Source organism: Nannospalax galili, unplaced genomic scaffold (assembly GCF_000622305.1).
Source record: "Nannospalax galili isolate Female #2095 unplaced genomic scaffold, S.galili_v1.0 scaffold24, whole genome shotgun sequence".
NCBI lineage: Eukaryota > Metazoa > Chordata > Mammalia > Rodentia > Spalacidae > Nannospalax > Nannospalax galili.
Window position 1 is genome coordinate 253,907 of NW_008352654.1, and position 21,626 is coordinate 275,532.

Here is a 21,626-nt window from a genome sequence, read left to right on the forward strand (position 1 = left end):
CTCTTCCTGGCCTTTCCAGATGATGTTACCAGGCCCACCCTTGGCCTGCCTGTCTGTCACTTCACATGCACCTCCTGTGGGTACCATGTCATCCATTCCTGTGGTTTCACCACCTCCTGTACATGACCGCTAACCAAACCATTTTTCTACACCAGACATCCACCTGTTACCCTGACAGTCACTGTGATGTGCTTTGGCCTCCAAAGTCTTTATCCTCTACCAGCTCCTTCCTCTCTGTTCTCCACCTGGCTGGCACCACCACTCATTTCCTAGAAGTAGAAACTGCAGTCTCACCCCTCTCCTGTCCGCCTCATCATCTTCAACTTTGATTATACTGCCATCCAATTCTATGTCCTACATCAGAAGCGTCTGACCTTCTGACATCGTGACGATACTGTCATATAAAAATGTTTTGGGCCACACTCATAGCAGTCTTGGGATGCATGCAGCCCATGGGTCACAGGTTGGCATGCCTGCCCTACAAGGTTTTCAGATTTCATCCTCATCCTCCATCTCCACTGCCCCTTTCCTGGTCCCTGCTTCTTGGCTGGACCACTGCAATAGCCTCCTACAAAACGACTCCTGGTCCTGCAGTGACCACCCTCCAGTCCAACCACTGGATTCTTCTGAATGCAAATATAATCAGTGACTGGACTTTGGTGGTGGTAGTGGCTTTCCTTACCCTCAGGATAAAGTCCAAGCTGCTTAATATGTCACACAAGGTTCTTGTGACCTGGCCCCACTTGCCTTGGTCTTACCTGTTGCCCAACCAACTCTACACTCTGTGTTCCTGATGCACCAAATTTCTATCTGCCCAAAGGTTCCCTGGCCTGCATGATTCTGACCCAATGTCCCCTTGGGTAAAACTTACTTCTCAAGCCTCCTGTACACTCAGTGGGACCATCACCTCCCTCAGGAAGTCCTCCTTGACTGCCTGGCCTTCCGACTGAGGAAGTGCCTTTTGCGCCACGCTTCCATTCCACTCTGAGCTTATCCTGGTCCCTACTGCATAGTACTCCACCCTCTGTTACTGTCTCCTTCATTATACTGGGAGTTCTATGAGGGACAAAACCTGTGTTATGGTAGATTTTTGTGCACTTCTTAGCTGTTTGCTAAAGGAAGGAAAAGAAGTTCAATCTAGACAAGAACCCAGGATTTTCTTTTCTTTTTTTAAAAAAATAACTTATTTAACACAGAGACCCACAATTAGTGTGCAGAGCAGAAGAGGCTGAAGAGTACACTTACCCCCGTATAGGACAGTTATTTCAAACCTCTGCCTCCCAAGGCTCAGGGATCATTGTGGAAGAGGAAGTGGGACGATTGTAAGGAGGTGGATGGGCACAAGGAAACAGAGTCTTCCAGACAGCTGTCAGTTACTCATATGAACTCACAGCAATGCTGATAGCATGCACAAGTCCTAAGCAAATCAGACACAATCCCAGCATAGACATGGGGAAGTGGGTAAGAAATCCCAATCCAACCTAGGGGACTTTAGGCAATTAATTGATGACTACTGGAAGGGGGAAAGGCAGTGTCTTACAGGGATAGGACTCTTGGTGGGCCCAGTGGATGAATTCATACTGAAGGACATTGAAGGACACAAATCATACTCTGTAGGCTGTATTATATATAGGAGAGTGGCAGTGGGGGGGGAGGTGCAGAGAGGGGAGCAAATCTAAATGCCATCAAACTATATTGTATGAAAATCACAAAAATTCAATAAAAATGCAAGCAAATTAACTATTATTTTTTGTGTACGAGGATTTTGCCTGTATGTATATAAGTGCACCATATGAGTGCAATGTCTGTGAGGTCAGAAAAGGGTGTAACTAGAGTTACAGATGGTTGTTAGCTACCATGTAGGTGCTGGGAACCTAACCCAGGTTCTTTTCAAAAGCATCCAGTGCTCTTAACTACTGAGCTATCTCTCTAGCCTCAGTTTTTCTCTTTCTTTATAGTGCTGGGAATCAACTTCAGGCCCTTTCAACCCCAGGGCCTTGTGCATTCAAAACAAGCGCTCTACCACTAAACTCTGGTCCTGGTACAAGATCCCAGACTTCTGACTCAGTCCAGTGCTCTTGCCACTTCATTTTGGCTGCTGCCCTCCTCCATGTAGGGCCAAGATGTAACCATGTATGCTCCAGGCCTCCCTCCCCACAAGGCTACTCAGCACTCAACCAGAGTGAATGCTCCTCAGTTCCTGGGGCTCCCAGCACCTGCAGGAAACAGTAGGTGCAGAGAGGGGAGCAAATCTAAATGCCATCAAACTATATTGTATGAAAATCACAAAAATTCAATAAAAATGCAAGCAAATTAACTATTATTTTTTGTGTACGAGGATTTTGCCTGTATGTATATAAGTGCACCATATGAGTGCAATGTCTGTGAGGTCAGAAAAGGGTGTAACTAGAGTTACAGATGGTTGTTAGCTACCATGTAGGTGCTGGGAACCTAACCCAGGTTCTTTTCAAAAGCATCCAGTGCTCTTAACTACTGAGCTATCTCTCTAGCCTCAGTTTTTCTCTTTCTTTATAGTGCTGGGAATCAACTTCAGGCCCTTTCAACCCCAGGGCCTTGTGCATTCAAAACAAGCGCTCTACCACTAAACTCTGGTCCTGGTACAAGATCCCAGACTTCTGACTCAGTCCAGTGCTCTTGCCACTTCATTTTGGCTGCTGCCCTCCTCCATGTAGGGCCAAGATGTAACCATGTATGCTCCAGGCCTCCCTCCCCACAAGGCTACTCAGCACTCAACCAGAGTGAATGCTCCTCAGTTCCTGGGGCTCCCAGCACCTGCAGGAAACAGTGGGAAGAAGCAGAGCTGGAAACTAAACCCCATCCTGAGGTTCTAGGACAGATAAGACCCTAAGAGCCTATATCCCTTTCATCGTGAGGCCAAGAGTTCCAGTTCATAAAGAGGGGAGAGTATACCCAGGTCCCCAGGCAAGACTGGTAGGAGCAGCCAGAAGGCAACTGTCTTCTGAGAAGATGCAGAAGATGCTGCTTTTATGAACTGGAAGTCCTTTATGAACTGCCACACGAGAGTGGTAGGTTTACCCATTAAACAAACTGTCTCCTCAGATCACAGCATGTCTCTGACCTTGGCCTTCCCAAATGACCTTGGCCCTTTCAGCCACTTTGTCCCCTTGAAAAGAGAACCTATAAGACAATAGTCTGTTGGGCGTGAGCTGGTTTATATGCACAAAAGGGAAGAGCCATTTTTGCAAAGAGCCATGCAGAACAGCCCATTTCTAAGGCTAAGAAAAGACAGCATTGTGTTTGAAACAAAGCCTCCAAAAGTAGGCTGGACAGGGTGGCACCCATTGCAGGCAGTCCTGCTAGGCAAAGAGCAAACACAGTTCCAGGAAAGTGAGAAACAATCTGGGAGACACAGGAAAACATCACCTTGATGAAGGCAGGAATTCTAACATCAGAGAGAGATGAGAAACGATGATTGCTGGGAAATTGTCCTGAGAGGGAAGAGCTGTTTGGAGAGTGATGATTTTTGTTGAAATGTGTCTATTTCAGGCTCAGTCCACCCTTATGGTTTAATGGGGTCTAGTTTCCCACTACTCGGCCATCCATCTATATTCTTATCCAATTGACAATTACTTGAAAACATGAGAAAATGAGGGAAATGGCACCTCTCATAAGGCTCTCAATACTCCCAAAAGGCAGGTGTGAAACACAGTACCAGTGACAGGGAAAAAATCCCACTTTCTTCTCAGAAAGTTAATAACCCAGTTTAAACTGATTCTTCTGTGTGTGCATGTAGAGGCTAAAGGTTGACATCTATCTATATCACGTGTCTTCCTCACATGCTCCACCATTTTTTTTTCTGTTGTCTTTTGTTTTTTGTGTTTGAGACAGGGTCTCTCACTGAACCTGGAGCTCAGCACTTCACCAGAATGGCTGACCATGAAGCCCAGAGATCTTCCTGTGTCTGCCTCCCTAGCAGTAGATTACAGACACGTATCACCACATCTAGCTTTTATGTGGGTGGAAGGAGGGAACTCAGATCCTCATCCTTGTACAGAAAGCACTTTGCTGACTGAGCTACCACCCCAGCTCAGAAAAGGATTCTCTAACAACAGCAAGTTGTATAAAGTGCCTGAGAGACACTGCTCAACAAATGGAGAGACAAGCTCCGTCGATTGACTATAAACAATTAAAGGAAGTCATAGCCGTTACACAGAATACTTAAGAACAGGGTTACTCTGAAAGCCCAAGTTGGCAAAGTCGTCCATTTCAAGTGTCATCCCATTAAAGCCGTTGGAAGTCATTAGTCTTTCATCGTGAAGGTGAAAAACAAGGTCCTTGGCTTAATTATTCTCCACCAAGGCAATTCCATTTCATCTGTATGCAGGGTGTGCAGTGAAACCAAAGATTTCAGCCACTTTCTTTCAGGCATAAGGCATAGACAACTGACAAATCGCCCAGCAGAATAGTGACTTCTCCATCAAGGGGATTGAACATCCGCTAATAAAAATCCCACCCATGTGACAAGGTCAGATGAGGTCACAACCAGGGATGCCTGGCCCGGAAGATGAACATTCAGAGGGATGAGGAGGGGCTTGGCCACAGTAAGGCAAGTGAGAGGGGGCAGACAGCTGCTCCTGGCCAGGGGGATGGAGTGACTCTCCCAGTCCTTAGGCCAAAACAGCTGAGGGGGGAGTGGCAGCCACAGCAAATGCTGGATCCTTGGTGATGGGAACAGCTTATCTGATTGTCTGTCCTATAACAACAAAGGAGCCAGCTACTGACAAGCCCAGCAGCTTAATGAATTGGGTAAAGTCCTTTAGGGTATGGACACTGGAGATGTGAGGCCAGCAATCTCAGGACATGGAAGTAACTGGTTTGGAACTGCTGACTCAGAACAACCTCTGCATGTACAGATTCAGGTCCCACAGGCTTTAATGAATGCCTGGGGGCAGGCAGATCCATGCAGGAAGCTAGAGATAAGTTTGAAGAAAAATGTAATTTTAGATCTTTGCAGCCATTTTCTGATAAGATCTTTGCCAGCTGGGGCTGGAAGATACAATCAAATCATCTATACACGTAGACAACCAGACAGCATCTAAATCCCTGGAGGCTTTATTGCATCAAGGCGTTCTGGGTCTCACCTTCTACAGAGTCCGCTTGGGCAAAACCCAAGATGGCACTTCTAGCACACCCAGGCGGCCAGTGCCACTGCTCTGTGGCCCCCAAGTTGAAGGGCGTCAACAGAAACCAGTGGATTCCAGGCTGGTCTTAGCAGCAAAAGCCTCTTGTCTACATGAGACCATAAATACTAAATGTGATAACTGTATTCTAGACTTGTTACAATCATTCAATAGAAATGATAAAGCTGTGTTTTGATTGATGCAAAAACTTTGAACTCAGAGGTTACCTGGGACAGGTGTAAGTTTCAGAGAGCCTCAGCATCCAGATTATTTCTGTCTTTTGTTTACTGTGGGTAGACAGAGCAGTGGTTATTTACAAACAGTAGGTCAGTCCGTTGGTAGCTAGGTAGATGAACAGAGAGATAGAAAATGCTTCCTCAGCTACCTCTCAGAACACTCATCAGTTAAAGACAAGTTGCAGGAAGAGCTTTATTCTGAAGTCTAAGCAAAATAGATCCGCCTGGCACCAGAAGTCTCTTTGTCAGTGTTTTTCAAGGTAACCAACAGGTATGAGATCTATGCAGATATTGCTTCCCTTTGAATAGAATAAAGCCATGCTTTTAAACCATGTCCAGTGGCTTAATCTGGCCTAGCCTCTGTTCCCTGACAACTAATGCTCCTACCACCTACCTCACATGGGGTTGGAGCAGATCAGAGTTGATGTCTGCAAAAGCAGCTTGCTGACCATCAAGGGCAGTGATCAGGCAAGCTGTGTGTCCTGAACACAGAGGCCCTCACTCCTTCAGAGACCCAGCTTGGTTTCTACTGTGCCAAGGGTTTCAACTGATAGACATGGGCTAGAACTACCTGCCAGCCCCACACAGACTGAATGAATCAGAACTGGGAATTGGGATGAGTCGCCAGAGGTAGTGGTCACTAGGGTATCCCCTATTTCCTGGAGTTCTGCACAAAATCCTGTCCAAGTTGTGTGTTGCCTGACAGCCATGAGCAAGAGAAAGGAAGAAAAGCTAACACTAACCAACTTGTGGCATTGTCACTGCTCTTGGTGCCAAAGGGGGAATTAATAGCCATAGCTGCTAATTCCGGAGCACTGCTGTATGCTGGGAGAATTCCTAAATTAATTCTTTCCCACCTTTAAGTTTTATTGAGATAAAATTCACACATCTACAACTCACTCACTGAACTATACAATTCAACAACCCTTTGTATATTCAGTTATGTAACTATTAGCATAATCAACTTTAAATCATTTTAGAACTCCCCCCACCCAGTTCACAGCTTTGTCATCATCACTCTCCATTCCTCCTGTCTCCTAAGGCAACTAGGGATCAGTTCTACTCCTGTGTGCACTGAGCATTTCACATATATGGAGTCAGGGAATATTTGGTCCTGTGGTCTTCTTCATAAAGTGTCATCCAAGCAGGAATATATCAGTATTTCATTTTTTTTTTGTGGTCAAATAACAGCCTGCTCTATGGTATACACAGGTTTGTTAACCAGCTGAGGAACATTTGGGATGTTTCTACTTTGGAGCTATTATGAATAATGTTGCTATGAACATTCATGGACAAACTTTTGTGTGGACATGGTTCCTTTCTTTTGTTTTATGTTCTGCATGTATGTGTAGATGCATGTTTGCACATGTGTATCACATGTGCTTGTGTGTGGACATCAGGTATTTTCTTAATGCCCTCCTCTTTATTTACTGAGGCAGAATCTCTTGCTGGACCTGGAGCTTATGAATTTTGGTTAGTCTAGCTAGCTAGTTAGCCCTAGGATCCCAGGTTTCTGCCTTCCAAGTTCTGGGATTACAAATGGCCATCAGAGCTGCCTGAGACTCTGAGCTCTAGTTCTCATGCTTGTGTGGCATGCATTTTATCTCCCCAGTCCACACAGTTTTCTTTCTAATGGGTATAGGAGTAGAACTGCTCATCATATAGTAACTCTGTTCTAGACTTTTAGAAACAATAAGACTGTTCTCCAGAGGCTGCACCATTTTATACTCTCACAAGGAGTTTCTGATTGTCACTGCTCTGCATCCTCACTAGTCCTTGCTATTACGTCTCTGTTTAATTACAGCCATTCTATAATGGGTGGATGTGATATAGCAGGCCACTGTGGTTTCAATTTGTCATTCCTTGACACTAAATATTGTTGAGCATCTTTTTCATGTACTTAGCCTTTTAAATTTTTTCTTTGACAAATACACCTTTTCTTCATGTACAGAATCTAGATTTTATACACACACACACACACACACACACACACACACACACACGATATGTGAATGTGGAGGCCAGAGCTTGACATCAGGTGTCTTTCTCAGTCTCTCTCCACTTTTTTTGAGACAGGGTCTCTCTGCATCCAGTAGTGGGCTTACAGATGCTCTCCACAGTGGCTGGCTTTTATGTGAGTGCTAGGAAATCCAATTCAGGTCCTCAAGTGTGCATAACAAGCACTTTGCTAACTGAGCCATCTCCCTAGCTCTTTATATACCAGACACGAGTGCCTTATCAGATCTATGATTTGCAAAAGCTTTTATTCTGTGGACTACTTTTTTAGATTTGTGTCCTTTGAAGCACACATTTTTAAAATTTTGATGATATCTAATTTTTATTTTGGTCCTAGTTATTTGAGAGAGAGAGAGAGAGAGAGAGAGAGAGAGAGATTTTTTTCATAGTAACGAGGGCCTAATCCAAAATCATAAAGATTTATATCTGGATTCCTCTTAAAAGTTTAAATATTTTTCCTTCCAGAAAAAAATATCTTGATATTGGAGTATAGCATGAGTCAATGTTGGTAATGGAGATGTCAAATTTACAAACACAAAGCCTAGTCATCACGTCATAGAAAGCTCTCAGATATTCACCACCCAAGAAGTGCTGGAATGTGGTGCACTGACTTCTTTCTTACAAGCCCACATCTGCACTCAGGTAGCCTCACCCCTGGTCTGCTGCTCAACTCTTCCCCAGGTCTTTGTCCAACATGGTGCTATACTAGGCCCTATTGCTTTTTCAGTGCCTGTGACTATTCCCTTCTCATGACATCAGAAGCCCTTTGGCCACTCCACTGGCCATCTTCTGATGTGGTCTTGGATAACCTGAGATTCAACAGTCTGTAACATAATTTGGTTACCATTTTTTTACCTCATGTTTGAGCACTAACACTAACTACCCCACTTCCTTCTTTAACCCTGAACAGGGCATTTTTTCCACAGAACTAAAACATTCCAATACTCATGTCTACATGACTATGTTTTTCATTTTCATTTTACCAGGAAGGAAGCTGGAGGTGAGACATCTCATGACTTTTCCAGAGACCAGCTACTTGCTGCGCCATTTCCAAAGTACTGAGTCTTTTCTAGGGTTGGGGGGTGGCGGGCAGGGAGAAGGGCTGTAGAGGCAGACAAGGTCTGGCCATTCATAGCATGCACACACACTAGGCTCAGTAAAGGGGAACCCTGATGCCACTGAGCAGAGCAACGGTGCCAGGTGACTAAACCCAGAGGAGGCCCAGGACCTCACTCCCAGCATCCCTACAGCCTGATTCAATCTGTCTTCACACCTTCCAGATCTTTCTATCCTAACCTCAGTCGAAGTTGCTCTTGTGCTTTTGGGGACAGCAGAGCGGAGAGAGACTTGAATAGTTCCCACTGTTCAGCCAAATGGGTCTCACTCAGAAAGGAAGTCAGTTTTCCAATCTAGAATCCATACTGCCAGAGATCTGGGGACAGCAAAGGAAGATGAGCAACACTGAAAACCAGTGGCCGGTGGGAATCCAGCAGTGTCTTAAACTCCACAGGGAACAAGATATGAGGTCACACAGGACAGCTAAGAGGAAAGTCAAGGGCTAGAGAGCCTCCCTGCCCACGGTCATGAAGGTCACTGAAACTCCAACTGCATGAATAACCAGAAATAGGGAGGTCTGCTGCTTCTCTGAATCCCAGGGCACAGGCTTCACACATTGTGAGATCAGCACTGTCAGGAAAGGTGAGTCACAGCAAAGGCACTCCGTTCTCAGTACAGGTAATCCTCTGACATGATGTACGGTCAAGGTTATCTGTGTGCAGTGTTTCAATTAACTTTCACATTGAGATTCCTGAGTCTGAGTTCCCTTATTCTGTTGCTCAGTAGGGCCAGCCGACTTGCCCAAAGTCATACTGGGAATAAGTGGAAGAGCTAGATTTTGAACCCAGAAGAATAAACTCAACCCCCGAGAGGTCCTTTTTTTTTTTTCTGCCAGGGAGTCCCTCACAAAGGAGTCCATGTGGCAGGGGACGAGGCAGACTACACAGGACCTGTTCTAACAACTTGAAACAGACTCCCTGGCAGCCCTAGCTACTCTGATGGGTTACTCACATTTTGGACCTAAGGGGTACCATCGTCAGCATGAGGAACTCCTTGGGCTGGGACCAAGTGAGGTTCACCCTCGCTGCTCTACAGGGGACACACGCTGCACATCAGCTCCATTCACCTTGCTAGCCAAGCCCCAGGCTGCAGGGCACACACTATGCTAGTGCAGCTCTGGCAGATTAGGTAGAGGAACCCAACCAGCTTCTCTGCTCCCTTCTAGGCCAGCAGAGAAGGCTCCAAGTTGCTTGGCTCACAGACTTCTCAGAATATTCCACCCCACCTTAAATCCAGAGTGTGTTCCAGATCCAAGAAGCAGCCTCTGTGGTTAAAAAGGCAGAAAGGTGCCCTGCTCCCCTGATACCTGGAGATCTCCAAACACACAGGCTGCCCAGCGTCTCCAGAACAAAGGACCTTCTAGGAAATGAAAGCCCAAGGAATAAGTTCCTTAATCAACTATAGAAATCAACTTGTGGGACTAGAGAGATGTCTTGGTGGTTAAGAGTGTTTACTGCTCTTACAGAGTACCCAAGTTCAATTCCCAGAACTCACATGAGTGGCTCACAACCACCTGTGTGTAACTCTAGTTTCAGTGGCTCTGACGCCCTCTGGACTCATGGACACTTGCATGTACCTCACGCAAATAAACTCACACAGGCACATATACATAAGTTAAAAATAAGGAATCTTTTAAAGAACCTGAACTTGCACAATCAACACATTCTACTTGTATGTTCTATTATGAGCCAGGCATCATGGGAAATCATTAGCTACATGTGAATACATGTGATTATCATAGTAACTATATGAGGCAGGTACTATTATCATCCCCTTCTTAAGGTGGGGACTTGAAGAAGCCACAGACCCCCAAAACTTTTCAAAAGGTTTGATTTCCAGAAAGAACATGCAGATCCAGCCACTTCCCTTTCATCCTCTCTCCAAAGGACCCTGCATTAAGAAACAGCAGATGTGACCAAAGCTTTAATATTCATTTATTTATTTATGCTGAGGATTGAACCTAGGGCCTAAGCATGCTAGGTAAACACTCTATCAGTGAGCTACATCCCCATCCCCCAAACCTATGATTTTCAATAAAAACTCCAGAGCCCTTCTATGTGCTCAGAATATGGTATCAGTTAAGACTCAGGACCACAGGGGACAGCATCAAACATGCTCATCGTTGCTGGTCACTATCACTCATTCCTCCTCCAAACGAATTGCTTAAAAAAAAATCTGGAGCTGTGGGAATAGCTCAATTGGTTAAGTGCTTGCTGTACAAACATGAGGACCTGAGTTCAGTCCCCAGAACCTACCTAAAAATCTGGGTTTGTAATCCCAGTGCTGGGGAGATGAAGGGGGGGATTCCCTAGGGCTCACTGATTAGTCAGCCTAGTCCCAGTCACCAATTCCAAGCCAATAAGAGAAGTGGCCTCAAAAAACAAAGTGGACTGCACCTAGGGAAATACAACACCCAAGGTTGTCCTCTGACCTCCACACGAATGCACTCACTTCTAGACATGTACCTGCACACACATGAACACACACACACACACACACACACACACACACACACACACACGAAACAAAAAAGTCAACCAGTCTTCAAAACATGCTAACAAAGTAATGGAACCAAAGTAGAAATTCAAGATTTCGAAGATGAGTTGGGAGATTCTGTTCCAAGAAAGGACAGACAGGATTTCTCTGCCAACCAACTATGAGACAAAAAAAGAAAGCATCTTAGCCAGGGGGAAGAAGGCCAAGGCTATTCTAAAGAGCCACAAATTAAAAACCAATTATGCAAGGCTTGCTAAAAATGTCAACGGACTGCCTTTACATTTCAAGTCTCTAAAAACACAAGCAAGCTTGGGCCAATGTTTACCCAGCACTGCACTGGCTTGATGCAACTTCGTGTGCTTGAGCTAAAACACAGATGGATGTCTTGGTCCCTTTTATGAACACACTTTTGGGGACGCCACCTGTGGCTGAACATAAACTGTCTTCTGAGCCCACCCTAGGACCACAGATTCCAATTCTCCTTTGTCCAAAGGGGGAAGGCTTTGAAATGTTCCATAGTGACAGGAAGTCACTCCTATGAGATCTGCTGTGAAAGTGAGGAGATAGACCCAGTCACCTGGTGAAGTTTGTGCAGAAAACCACACCAAAGCTGAGGAGGGCGGTCTGTGGTGGCCTGTGTACGCACTCTGATTCCAACAGGTGAGACTTCTGAGGAGTCTGAGTAGAGGGTTAGATGGGTGAGCATCACACTCCCAAATAGATCCGAGTAAGCATCAAGTCTGTTAAGTATGCAAAGCCCCTAAACTCTATACTCAGCATCTGCTTCCAGTGGGGAAGGGCAGGGCCTGCTTGGAAAGCTGGATCTTGAAAAAGTTTCCCAAGCTATCTGGATGATTGGCAAAGTTTGAAAATTATTAGTTTGGTTCATATTCTCTCTCTTAAAGTCATCTCAATTCAGAAATAAGAAAGCTGTGGCAAGATGGGAAAGACAGAACAAATGAGAGACAGAAAAGTTTTAGTGCTTTGCCAAGTTGGCACAGTTAATAACGTCTAGACCAACAGGCAGGTATAAGATACAGAGTCTGTGTGAGATTGAGCAGAAGTGAGGGAGTAAGATGCAACATAAGATGCGGCCCCTGCACCGAAGCCCAGAGTACAAACTCAAAAGAATGCTGGTGATAGCAGCAGTGGGCTAGGTGCAAGTCACCGAGGAGGAGCAATGGGGAGGGTGGCAGAGGAGAGGCTGCACGGTAACACGGGGAACACCTGTGCACAGGAAGGCATAGGCCTGGAGTGGCCAGAGAGGCTGTTTTTAAAAAGAAGCCAGAAAGTTCACATTTCCTAGCTTATACTTAATGTATGAGAGAAAGAAAGAGGGAGAGGGTGGGGGGAGCAAGTGCCAGGCTTGGTGGTGTATGACTGTGATGTCAGCTCTCAAGGCTAAGATATCAGCTCTCAAGGCTGAGATGTTCATGAGTTCAAGCCTGGACTAAACTGAGAGAGCCAAGGTCAGAAAATATAAAATAAAGGACAAGGAGGACAGGAGAGGACAGGGGAGTAAGAAAAAGAAGAGAGACCACCGACTGTTTAGGTTAGACTCTGACAGCACCCACCAAGATTCAGTCTGCAAACTGACACCCAGCCTCAGCCTCATGGTTTACAGTTTACAGCTTCTGTCCTGAAAGCTTACCCAGAACAGCCTCCTTTGAGCCCTTAAGCCTCCTCTAGACACTGAACTATAGTGGTGGTGGTGGTAGGGTGCAGGGGCGGGGGTCCCATCTATTAAGGTGATGAGTGCCTGGTGTTTGGCTGAGTGTACAAGATGGGGTTTCTGGCCTCTTCCCTCCCAACTGAAAATGCATCCCAGGCTCCAAGAAGATGAGGCCACCAGGCCACAGCCATCCACTGTAACAGATGTCCAGGGCAGGGCTGAGGCCTCCAGTTGGTCAAGGGGTCCTGCTGTCAAGGGCTGCAGGACAGAAAACGAAGGAAGAAAAGGTATGGAATCTGCTGGAGAGTAACCGTGCCTTGAAAAGGAATACTAGAAAGGAATGAAGAAGGGAGAGGCAAGAAAGAAGTAGCAGTTCTAAAAAGTGTTTTAACAAGACAGAATGTCCCCAGAGTCCCTGACTAGTCACCAGAATGAGCACTATGTTTCTCTTCATCCAATGGGACTGACTACTACCTGGCCTTCTATATTTTAAATCCATTGCCTTCTTTTTGGCAACTTTCATGACAATAAATAGCTGCAAGAGAGGAGAGGATTCTATCACCTTTGTTGATAGCTCTAGTATCAGTGTACAGCACAATGTTTGGCACATAGTAGATGTTTAGTGGATGGGCTACAGATGGATAATTGACCCCAAACCAGTTTATATTATGTCAGTCATTAACAGCAGCAACACCAACACAAAGCACAAAGCACTTAACTTAATTCCTTTTATTTTCTCTAATGGAACTGCTATGTGTATTTGGATGTGGCCCAGGAGGCCACTGGTCTTTGCAAGGCAGACAGCCCAAGAGTGAGCTCTGACAGAGCTGCCGGCACAGCTGCTTGATCCTTGCTCCCTTGGGGCCGGAAGATGATGCAGATACAGAACTGCTATGCTCAGCACCAATTGGGCCATGCCATTGAAATGATCAAGCATTTTAGGGACCACGTACCTGGCCTCCTCAGTCTGATAGAGTTCAGGTTAAAAGCCTGGCAGAGACATGAGAACAGCACTGCCTTAAGGTTAAAACTTTTGGTTCCAAAGTCACAATGCTTGATTGGTTTCCCAGCAAGTAACCTTAGCCTTGTGGACCTCATCTGTAGGGATTATAATATTAATCATGACTTCAGGAACTGGGGAAATGTCTCAGTGGGTAAAAGCACTTGCCATGCAAGCATGGGGAGCTGAGTTTGAATCCCCAGAACCCATGTGAAAGCTGAATTCCTAGCCTGTGAGCATCTGTAATCCTAGTGTTCCTCTGGAGAGATGGAAGATGGGGACAGGAGACTATAGAAGCTTTGAGCTAGTCTGACATACACAGTGCAAAAACAAGACAGACCCAGTCTGAGGCTGTCTTCTGACCGCTACACACACACACACACACACACACACACACACACACACACACACACACACACACACACACAGAAAGAGAGACAGAGACAGAGACAGAAAGACACAGAGACAGAAAGAGAGAACAAAGGAGGGAGGAAGGGAGGGAGGAGAATGACTTCATGAGGGGGCCTGTGAAAGGCAAATGGGGTACCTCACAGAATGGCTAGCACTATGCTTGGTACCTAACTTGAGGCAAGGATGATAGAGCTGTGACAACAGCAACCTGCCAGGACCTGCTCAGCTGAATGGCCCCAAGTCACTTCATCTCTTTCCTAGACCTTAAATCCCTGTTCTCTGATATGAGAATCTGGTCATCAGAACTAGGTAAGGAGTGGGATAGCAAGTGTTTAAGAACTCAGCACTGGGCCTGGCACACGCCAAATAGTTAATCAACATGAGCTGACATCTCAGTATTATTGCAGGAAGTTTTACTAGTCTCAAATACCAATGGGAAAATCCATTTTACCATATGCAAATAGATCTGTAGAGCATAGCTTTGTCAGCTGCGAGTTTCTCTCCCCACCTGCTCCAAGAAGAAGTTTACCCAGCCCCTCTGCCTGACCTAGGGAACATTTGGAGGTCAGTTCTCAGGGCAGGCCTGGCCTCCCCCATGAAGCACAATCCCACTGCTCCAGCTGCCTCTTCGCCCCCACAATGCTGCAGTCTGACAGTGAGTGAGAGGACATGCAAATACGCCCTAAAAACAGCTTGTCATCTTCACAGCCTGGATGGTACATGCCTGTGGGTGCCTGTGAGGACAGAGCGTCACTATCAGGTACAGGGCATATGCCACCAGTTTGGGGGTGGCTGTGAAATGTAAAAATACCCAACCCCAAAACAGGTCCTTTTTCCTCCCAAAAAGGAAGTCCTTCAGGGTCTTTGGGGGAGGTGAGAGGTGGAAAACTCAGCACTCCAGGCAGGGTGCAGCTGGGGCTAACGCCTGCCTAAGGCACCTGGCTTCATCACTCATGGCCTCAAAGCTCAATGACATTGCTCAGCCAGTGGGTCTCAATGACAATTATGCTACAGAATGACCCAGAAATAATCACTTTTAGGTTATGGGCCTGGGAAGGTGATAAACAGAGGGCGAAAAGACAAGGGTCTTCCATGACAGAAGTGCTACCAACAGCACAATGCCCATTGACAGATAACTCAGAATACATTCAGTCAATTCTCATTTTGGAATCAATGGTCTTTAGGAGGCACCTATGATGTCTCTAAGGTGTCTCATGACCAAAGGGCTTCAAGGGGTCCAGGCAGCAGAGGTGAATAAAGGTAAAACCAACAGAGAAAGCAGAGCCAAGATAATAGGCAGGTGTCAGGGGCCCATGGCCAAGAAGAATGAGGAGAAAAGGAGGCAACTCTTCCCATTCATTTAGTCCTTTTGATGCCTGACCAGGGCAGTGTACAAACAGATTTTCCCAAGTTTGCATTGAAATTTTTAAGTGAAATGCTGCTTTGAGTTGCTTTTAAAACACTGAACAGGCCAAACAAAACACACCTGAGTGCCAACTCCAGCCTTCAAACAGTGAGCTTGCCAGCCAAGGCCAAGCCCCCAGAAGCCCTTCTCTGCAACGTTTATCGTGGTACTCACAAGGAGAAGAAAGGAATAATGAATCATGCACACAGTCCCCAGCTGGACACCTTTCTCTTTGCAGAAACCTCTCTTTTCACAGCTTCCAGTCATCTAAGCTCTGGGATCTCCATCAAGGCGCACCGGTAAGCAAACCTCTGGGCAGAGCCTTGCACACATGATGTTCAGCTCCTGCCTGTTCCCAGCTCACTCCAGCTCCCTTTTTTTCACCTCCTTCCCCTGGCTCCTACTAGGTAATGGCTTCTCAAAGAAATAGCCCTCCCAGAGCTCTTACCAGGGTAGGCCTTAGGACAAATCAGATCACCGGTCCTGGGTAAATGCCTGGGGTATGTATTGCATTGATCCTTGGCCATGCTGGGGACTTCCACTTCTCACTAGTTCCCTGGGGGAACAGCTGCCCTGGCCCACAGGGTTCCTGAGAGCAGCAGGTGCAGGGAGCTCAGGAGGGGATTCTCTATGAGTCTGTTCTCTGTAAACCCCATCTCGGGCAGCTGATGCTGAGGACTGAGGTCATGCCTTCCCTTGCAGCTGAAGAGGAAGGCCACACCACTCTTCCAAGTTCCCTAGTTCAGACTCAGACAGAGGCCAAAGGGGCAAAAATGACACCCATTTTTGAAGATGACACTGGCATCCCCTCTACGCTTTTTATGCACATTCCTTATCTCTGTTGATCCTCCCAGCACTCCCAGAGAGACAGCTAAGATACTAGTATTCATCATCAGTATTATCATCCCTCTTCCCTCACCTCCAGGAAGCACAGGCAGAGAAACCTGTCCTAGCCCAGTGCTTCTCAATCTTTAATGCATCCACAAATCCCCCCCAGAGCTTGGTAAAAATGCAAGCTCTGACTTAACAAGGCTGGAATGAGGCCCGAGTCTCCCCAGTTCTCCTGGTGGTCCTGTGACCACACTTTGAAGAGCAAGGCCAAGGTTCCAAGGTATGTTTAGGCCCAGGCCTACAACTGGAAGCCTGGGGTCCTGCCCATGGGCTGTGTCTGGGGAATAAGGATCTCACCTCACTTTTCACAGGTTGGGGCCTCTTGCCCAGTTTCACCTCCAGGAAGTGCAATGGTGCGATCATGGCCCCAATGTTGCGGATGTCAGCGTATTTCAGCTCCTCTGCAGTCAGAGCTGAGCTGGGGAGTCCGCTGAGGGGGCCAAGCCCTGGCAGAGAGCCTGCGGTCACTGAAGGGTCTGGGATCTGCCCAGGCATCATAGCAGGAGGAGTGGCAGGCCAGCCTGGATGGGTTGGAGAAAACAGGATGGGTGGTCAGCTTGGGGTAAAGAGGCTCCGTGAGTTGCCAGAGCCCATCCCTCCTCTCACCAGGGTTCCCCCTGGATCCCTTCCCTTCCCAGGTACTCTTCCTGTCTATAAGTCCAATTGTGGGCAATGTTCATCCAGTGCTGGCTCTGTGCCAGGCTGCCCCTAATCTTCCCACCCACCCCATTAGACCCAGCCGGAGCCCTCTACACAGTTAAAACTACAGGCTGGTTTAAAGGGCCATGGCCACCTCTGAAGAGACTGAACATAGCCGTGGAATCTCAAACACCTTCCTGCACTTGTTCAAGAGGCAGCTATTTTTGGTCTGGCATGGTGCCTCCCCTCAAATCACACATCTTACTCTACATGCTTGTTAAGACACTCTGAATACAAGATGAACCAAAGCAAAGTTAGAGGTGACTTCAGGTGTGTGCCTGATGCTCAAGGAAGAGACCGAGGTAAAGGAGATGGAATTAATTAGTATGAACTTTCTCCATGGAGCCCAGCACCAGAAAATTCCCCCAAGACCTCTCTAATCTCAGAGCAAACGCATATTGTAGTGCTTTTGGACCCCAGAGGTTTACAAGAGAAGAGGGAAGACAGAGGCAAACATGTACAAAGGACATAAAAGAGGAGGATGAACACTGAGGGAACGTTTACTTCTTCCTTCCTTTTAGTGGGGGAAGCCTGTGGGTAAGATACGGCCATTTCGAGGCTCAGACAGCAGGGGAGAAAGTTTGTCTGCTAATAATCCAGACATGTGTAGTCCTCCACTCCATCCATCACCCATCCATCCACTTGGCATCCTTCCATCCATCTGATTACTGACTAGCAGTTATGAGCTAACAAGCACTGCAATGTGGGGTCAGAGGTTATAAGGAACAGTCTAGAACAAAGTGTTCACACATTCCATTGCTATAAAGGAAGTCATTTCTCCCTCTTCCCACCTGTCTGCACAGGGCCATAAAATCAAAACCCTCAGTGTCTTAGAAATCCACAAGGAGGACTGTGTCCTATCCTCCCATCTTCACTAGTCACTTTATGAAGAAGGACATATCTGGCAGGACAGGGGAGATGTGACATCTGCTGGCCACACTTCTCTGCTGGTCAGAGTTCACATATGCATATGGCCATGATGCCTGGTGCTATCTGTCCTAATACGGAAGCAGCTCTGGAAGGCGACCCACCCCACTTGCCTTTATTCAGGTTCTCAGATGTAAAGTCAAGAGAAGGGCACATCTGGGAGCCCTTTTGACCATCAACATAAGACACAGTCTCCATTCACATCTGAGGGTGAAGCCCAGTTCCCTATCCAAGTCCTGGGCCTGTTTCTTTATCACATGAGTGACTTGCATCCTCAAACTACAGACTCTAATGAGCATCACTTTGTCTAAAGAAAGGCATACTTGGATGGTAGACCAGTCATTTCCTCATCATGCATGCAGCCTCTGCCCATCAAATTACCTACAGAGTCCCTGCCTTACACCCACATTGGTATTAGGTACCCCAGGCTCTTTTATCTGAGCTCCACCTATTCTATCCTCGACATCTAGTCCTCTCAGACCCTTTCTTCCCATCTCACATCCTCCTCCCACTTTCTGAGCATCCAGTGTCCCCTAAGCCACCTTCTAAAAGGGCCTGGGACTCATTCACATTGAGTGACAGTGTCAGACCTGGGGAAGGCTCTGTGCTCATCTAAACCATATCTAAGCACATGAGGAAGCTGAAGCTCAGAGAGGTTACGTGATTTTCCCAAGGTGACACAGCTAGAGAGGGACAGAACGAAGGCTAGACTCTGGTCCCTGGATTTAGGACCCTGACCGTTTTGTAGGTCCAAGTAGGGTTGATGCCTTCAGTAGAAGGAAGTGTCTCCCAAAGATGGATGTTCACACAGGAGCCACAGTATAGAGTCACCCTCTTACATCTAGGACTCTCTACTTGCCATGGAGATCCAGCTTTAGGAAGTTCCCCTCAATATCCCTACATCAGCCTGAGTGAGAGTCCACATAAGAACAGTCCCCAGGCCCCTCCCACATGGGTACTCAATGTGCTGGGATCCACTGTAACCCTGAGGTAGTATACAGGGTGAGAGAAAGAGAAGGGGTCTATAGTGCAGAGGGGCTGAGGCTGGCACTCAGGAGGCCTCTCTATGACACCCTGGGCAAGCTGCCCATCTCCCAGGGAGAACAGGAAAGGAACAGGTGCCAGGCCTTCCTGTTCTATGGCAAAGCTGTACCAGAGCCCAGCCATTATGCCACCTGGTTAGCAGAGAGGTGATTTCAGGGAGCAGGTGGCAGGCAGTCGTGGCTGGTTGTTACCCAGGTAACCTTGATGCCTAGTATCATTTCTGGCATATAATGCACAATGAAGAAAGACTTGTTGAATGAATGTGTGGATAAAATGAATGAGAGCAAACTCTAGTAAGCAGGCTGCAGAGCTCTCTGAAAGCGGAGAGGCTCACTGTCCAGCCACAATTTCACCTCCAGGTCATTCATTCTCAAAGCAAAGCCCAAGAGAAACCTCTAAGGGCCTCAGCACATTTCTCACCTCAGCCATCCCTGTGAGATGGAAGCCAGATCTTGTTCTGTTCCCGGAACAGCAGGCTCTGTTTGTAGCTTCTGTTTATTTTCTTACAGATGGTATACATGAGACACTAACAAATGCTCCCAACATATAATGAATTTTCTGCTACTGAGGAACATCCCCCACCCCCTTGGAGTAGTGGCCCCATAAATTCTTGCCATTCTTGATCCCCTGTGAATCCATCCCCAAAACAAGCTTCAGCCAAACAACTAGGCTTTCCTTTGTAGAAACAAAAATTACCCTCTCCTTCCCCTGTAAGGGAGCCCCTAACTACTCAGCTACAAACCACAAAGTCCTCAATGCATGCCATTCCTAGGAGATAGCCTCAGCACTGACATTCACCAGCGAGAAGTCATCCCAGCTGTCTCTGGGGGCAGAGGAGCTGGGAAGCTGTAGCTTGAATTGGATCCCATTAACTGCAAAGTACTGGCTAGTGATCTGAGGCCAAAAGGCAGCTTTGGAGATTCGGAAACAATTCAGTGTGATTTAGAAACTCTGTAAAAGTGGGAGGGTGGGAGTAACAAGGAACCCATGACAGCCAGGAGGAACTTACCACTTCAAGGAAGACACCAGAAAGATGACAAGAGGTGAGATCACCCCACACTGCTTGTTCCAGACGGAAACAATTTTTGGGAAAGGAGAACTGAGCACCAAACACTCTAGAAGGACCTGGAGATTTTTTTTTCCCCTTCAGGGCCAGGGAGGTCTGCAATACAGATAGATGCCCTCCATGTCTCCATAGTAACTTCGATGGGAAATTCAGATCAAGTTCCCAGCACTGGCAAAACACCCAACTGGGGAAAGGAGGCTCAATGCTTCAAAATACAGGCCTAGAATCTCAAGTGACTTTGGTAATTTGGGACAATGACTGGGTATAAATTGAAAGCTTGCCAATGAAGAAAACCCAAACTAAGTATGTATCAAAGTATCACAAGGAAATCCGCTACTTTGTGTGCAAAAATTAAAAATTAATTTTTAAAAAAAGAAAAGAAAAGAAACAAACAAAAAGAAAAGCTGACCAATGTCCAAATTCAAGATGACAAGCTCAGCCTGAACAAGACAGAAAGAGAAGGAAAGACCATAGTAGAGCCTAAGCGGAACTAAGATAATAAGGGACTGGTAGCCACTCCATAAAAGCCAGTCTGAAAAAAATGAGCCAGAGGGGCCCAAGGGGAAGAAGTGGAGGAAAAGAGCTAGTGTTTGTGTCTGTGCTGACTTCCTTGGGGACTTGGAAGAACACAGCTGGGTGCTGCATTGTACACACACAATAAAAAGTCACAAAGCATTTCCAGGCCAAAAATATCCAGGGGCAGATATTACAAGAAGAGTCTTCCAACCAAGAGAGCAAAGGTAACGAACGGTGACTTGTTCAGCTCTTTCCCTTCTTTTCTTGATTACTGTATGGAAAGCAATCTAACACCCCAATCTTTTGTTATGGGGATGCCTATAAATTACTGTCTTGCTTTGGCAAGCTACACCTGTAAAGGACTCTCCTTTAACAATCAGCATCTTCATCTGGAATAGCAAAAATAGGTTTAAAACACTTAAAAGACTGGTAGGAGAAACAGAGGACCTGCCTCATCAACTTCCTGTTCTATCAGAAAAACAACTCCCTGGGCCCCTGTGAGGTCAGCTGCACTCCAGGTAAGCAGCCAGCCTGGGTTGGCATCAGGAATGGTGTTCAAGGGAGTGTAGCCAGTTGGAGACTCAAGAGAAAGTGGGACCTGGGAGTATACAGGGGCAACTCCAAGAGCAGGATCAGAACTGGAAGTCAAGCACAGGGAGCTGAAACAGAGAATCAGGAGAAAGGGGTGGGCAGCTGTGGGAGCTGGGTCTTAGAAGATTCCCAGGAGGGTAGGAGATGCAGAGGCAGGACTCCACAGCAGGGGGCAGAAAGGTGACAGGCCAGGGACCACACAGTGCAGGACGAGCTGCCATGAATCTCAGAGGAAAGTGAGATACAGAGGGGTTAGGGAATTTGGCCAAGGTCACACACCTAGCAAGGGGTGGCAAGCCTCTTCTTGAAGCTATGAAGTCGAGGTGAGGTGATTCATTCTCTCTCTCTCTCTCTCTCTCTCTCTCTCTCTCTCTCTCT

At 46.7% G+C, this 21,626-nt stretch overlaps 1 protein-coding gene across 1 annotated transcript in view; it reads right to left on the reverse strand.

Annotated features, from left to right (window-relative positions):
- The window catches only part of Jdp2 (Jun dimerization protein 2), a 33,242-nt gene extending 16,316 nt beyond the window's left edge, over window positions 1-16,926 (reverse strand). Inside the window, exon 1 of the mRNA XM_029554419.1 lies at window positions 16,703-16,926. Within this exon, the coding sequence (XP_029410279.1) occupies window positions 16,703-16,903 (201 nt within the window). The 5' untranslated portion in view covers window positions 16,904-16,926. The remainder of the gene's footprint in view (window positions 1-16,702) is intronic.
- Between the last annotated feature and the right edge of the window lie 4,700 nt (window positions 16,927-21,626).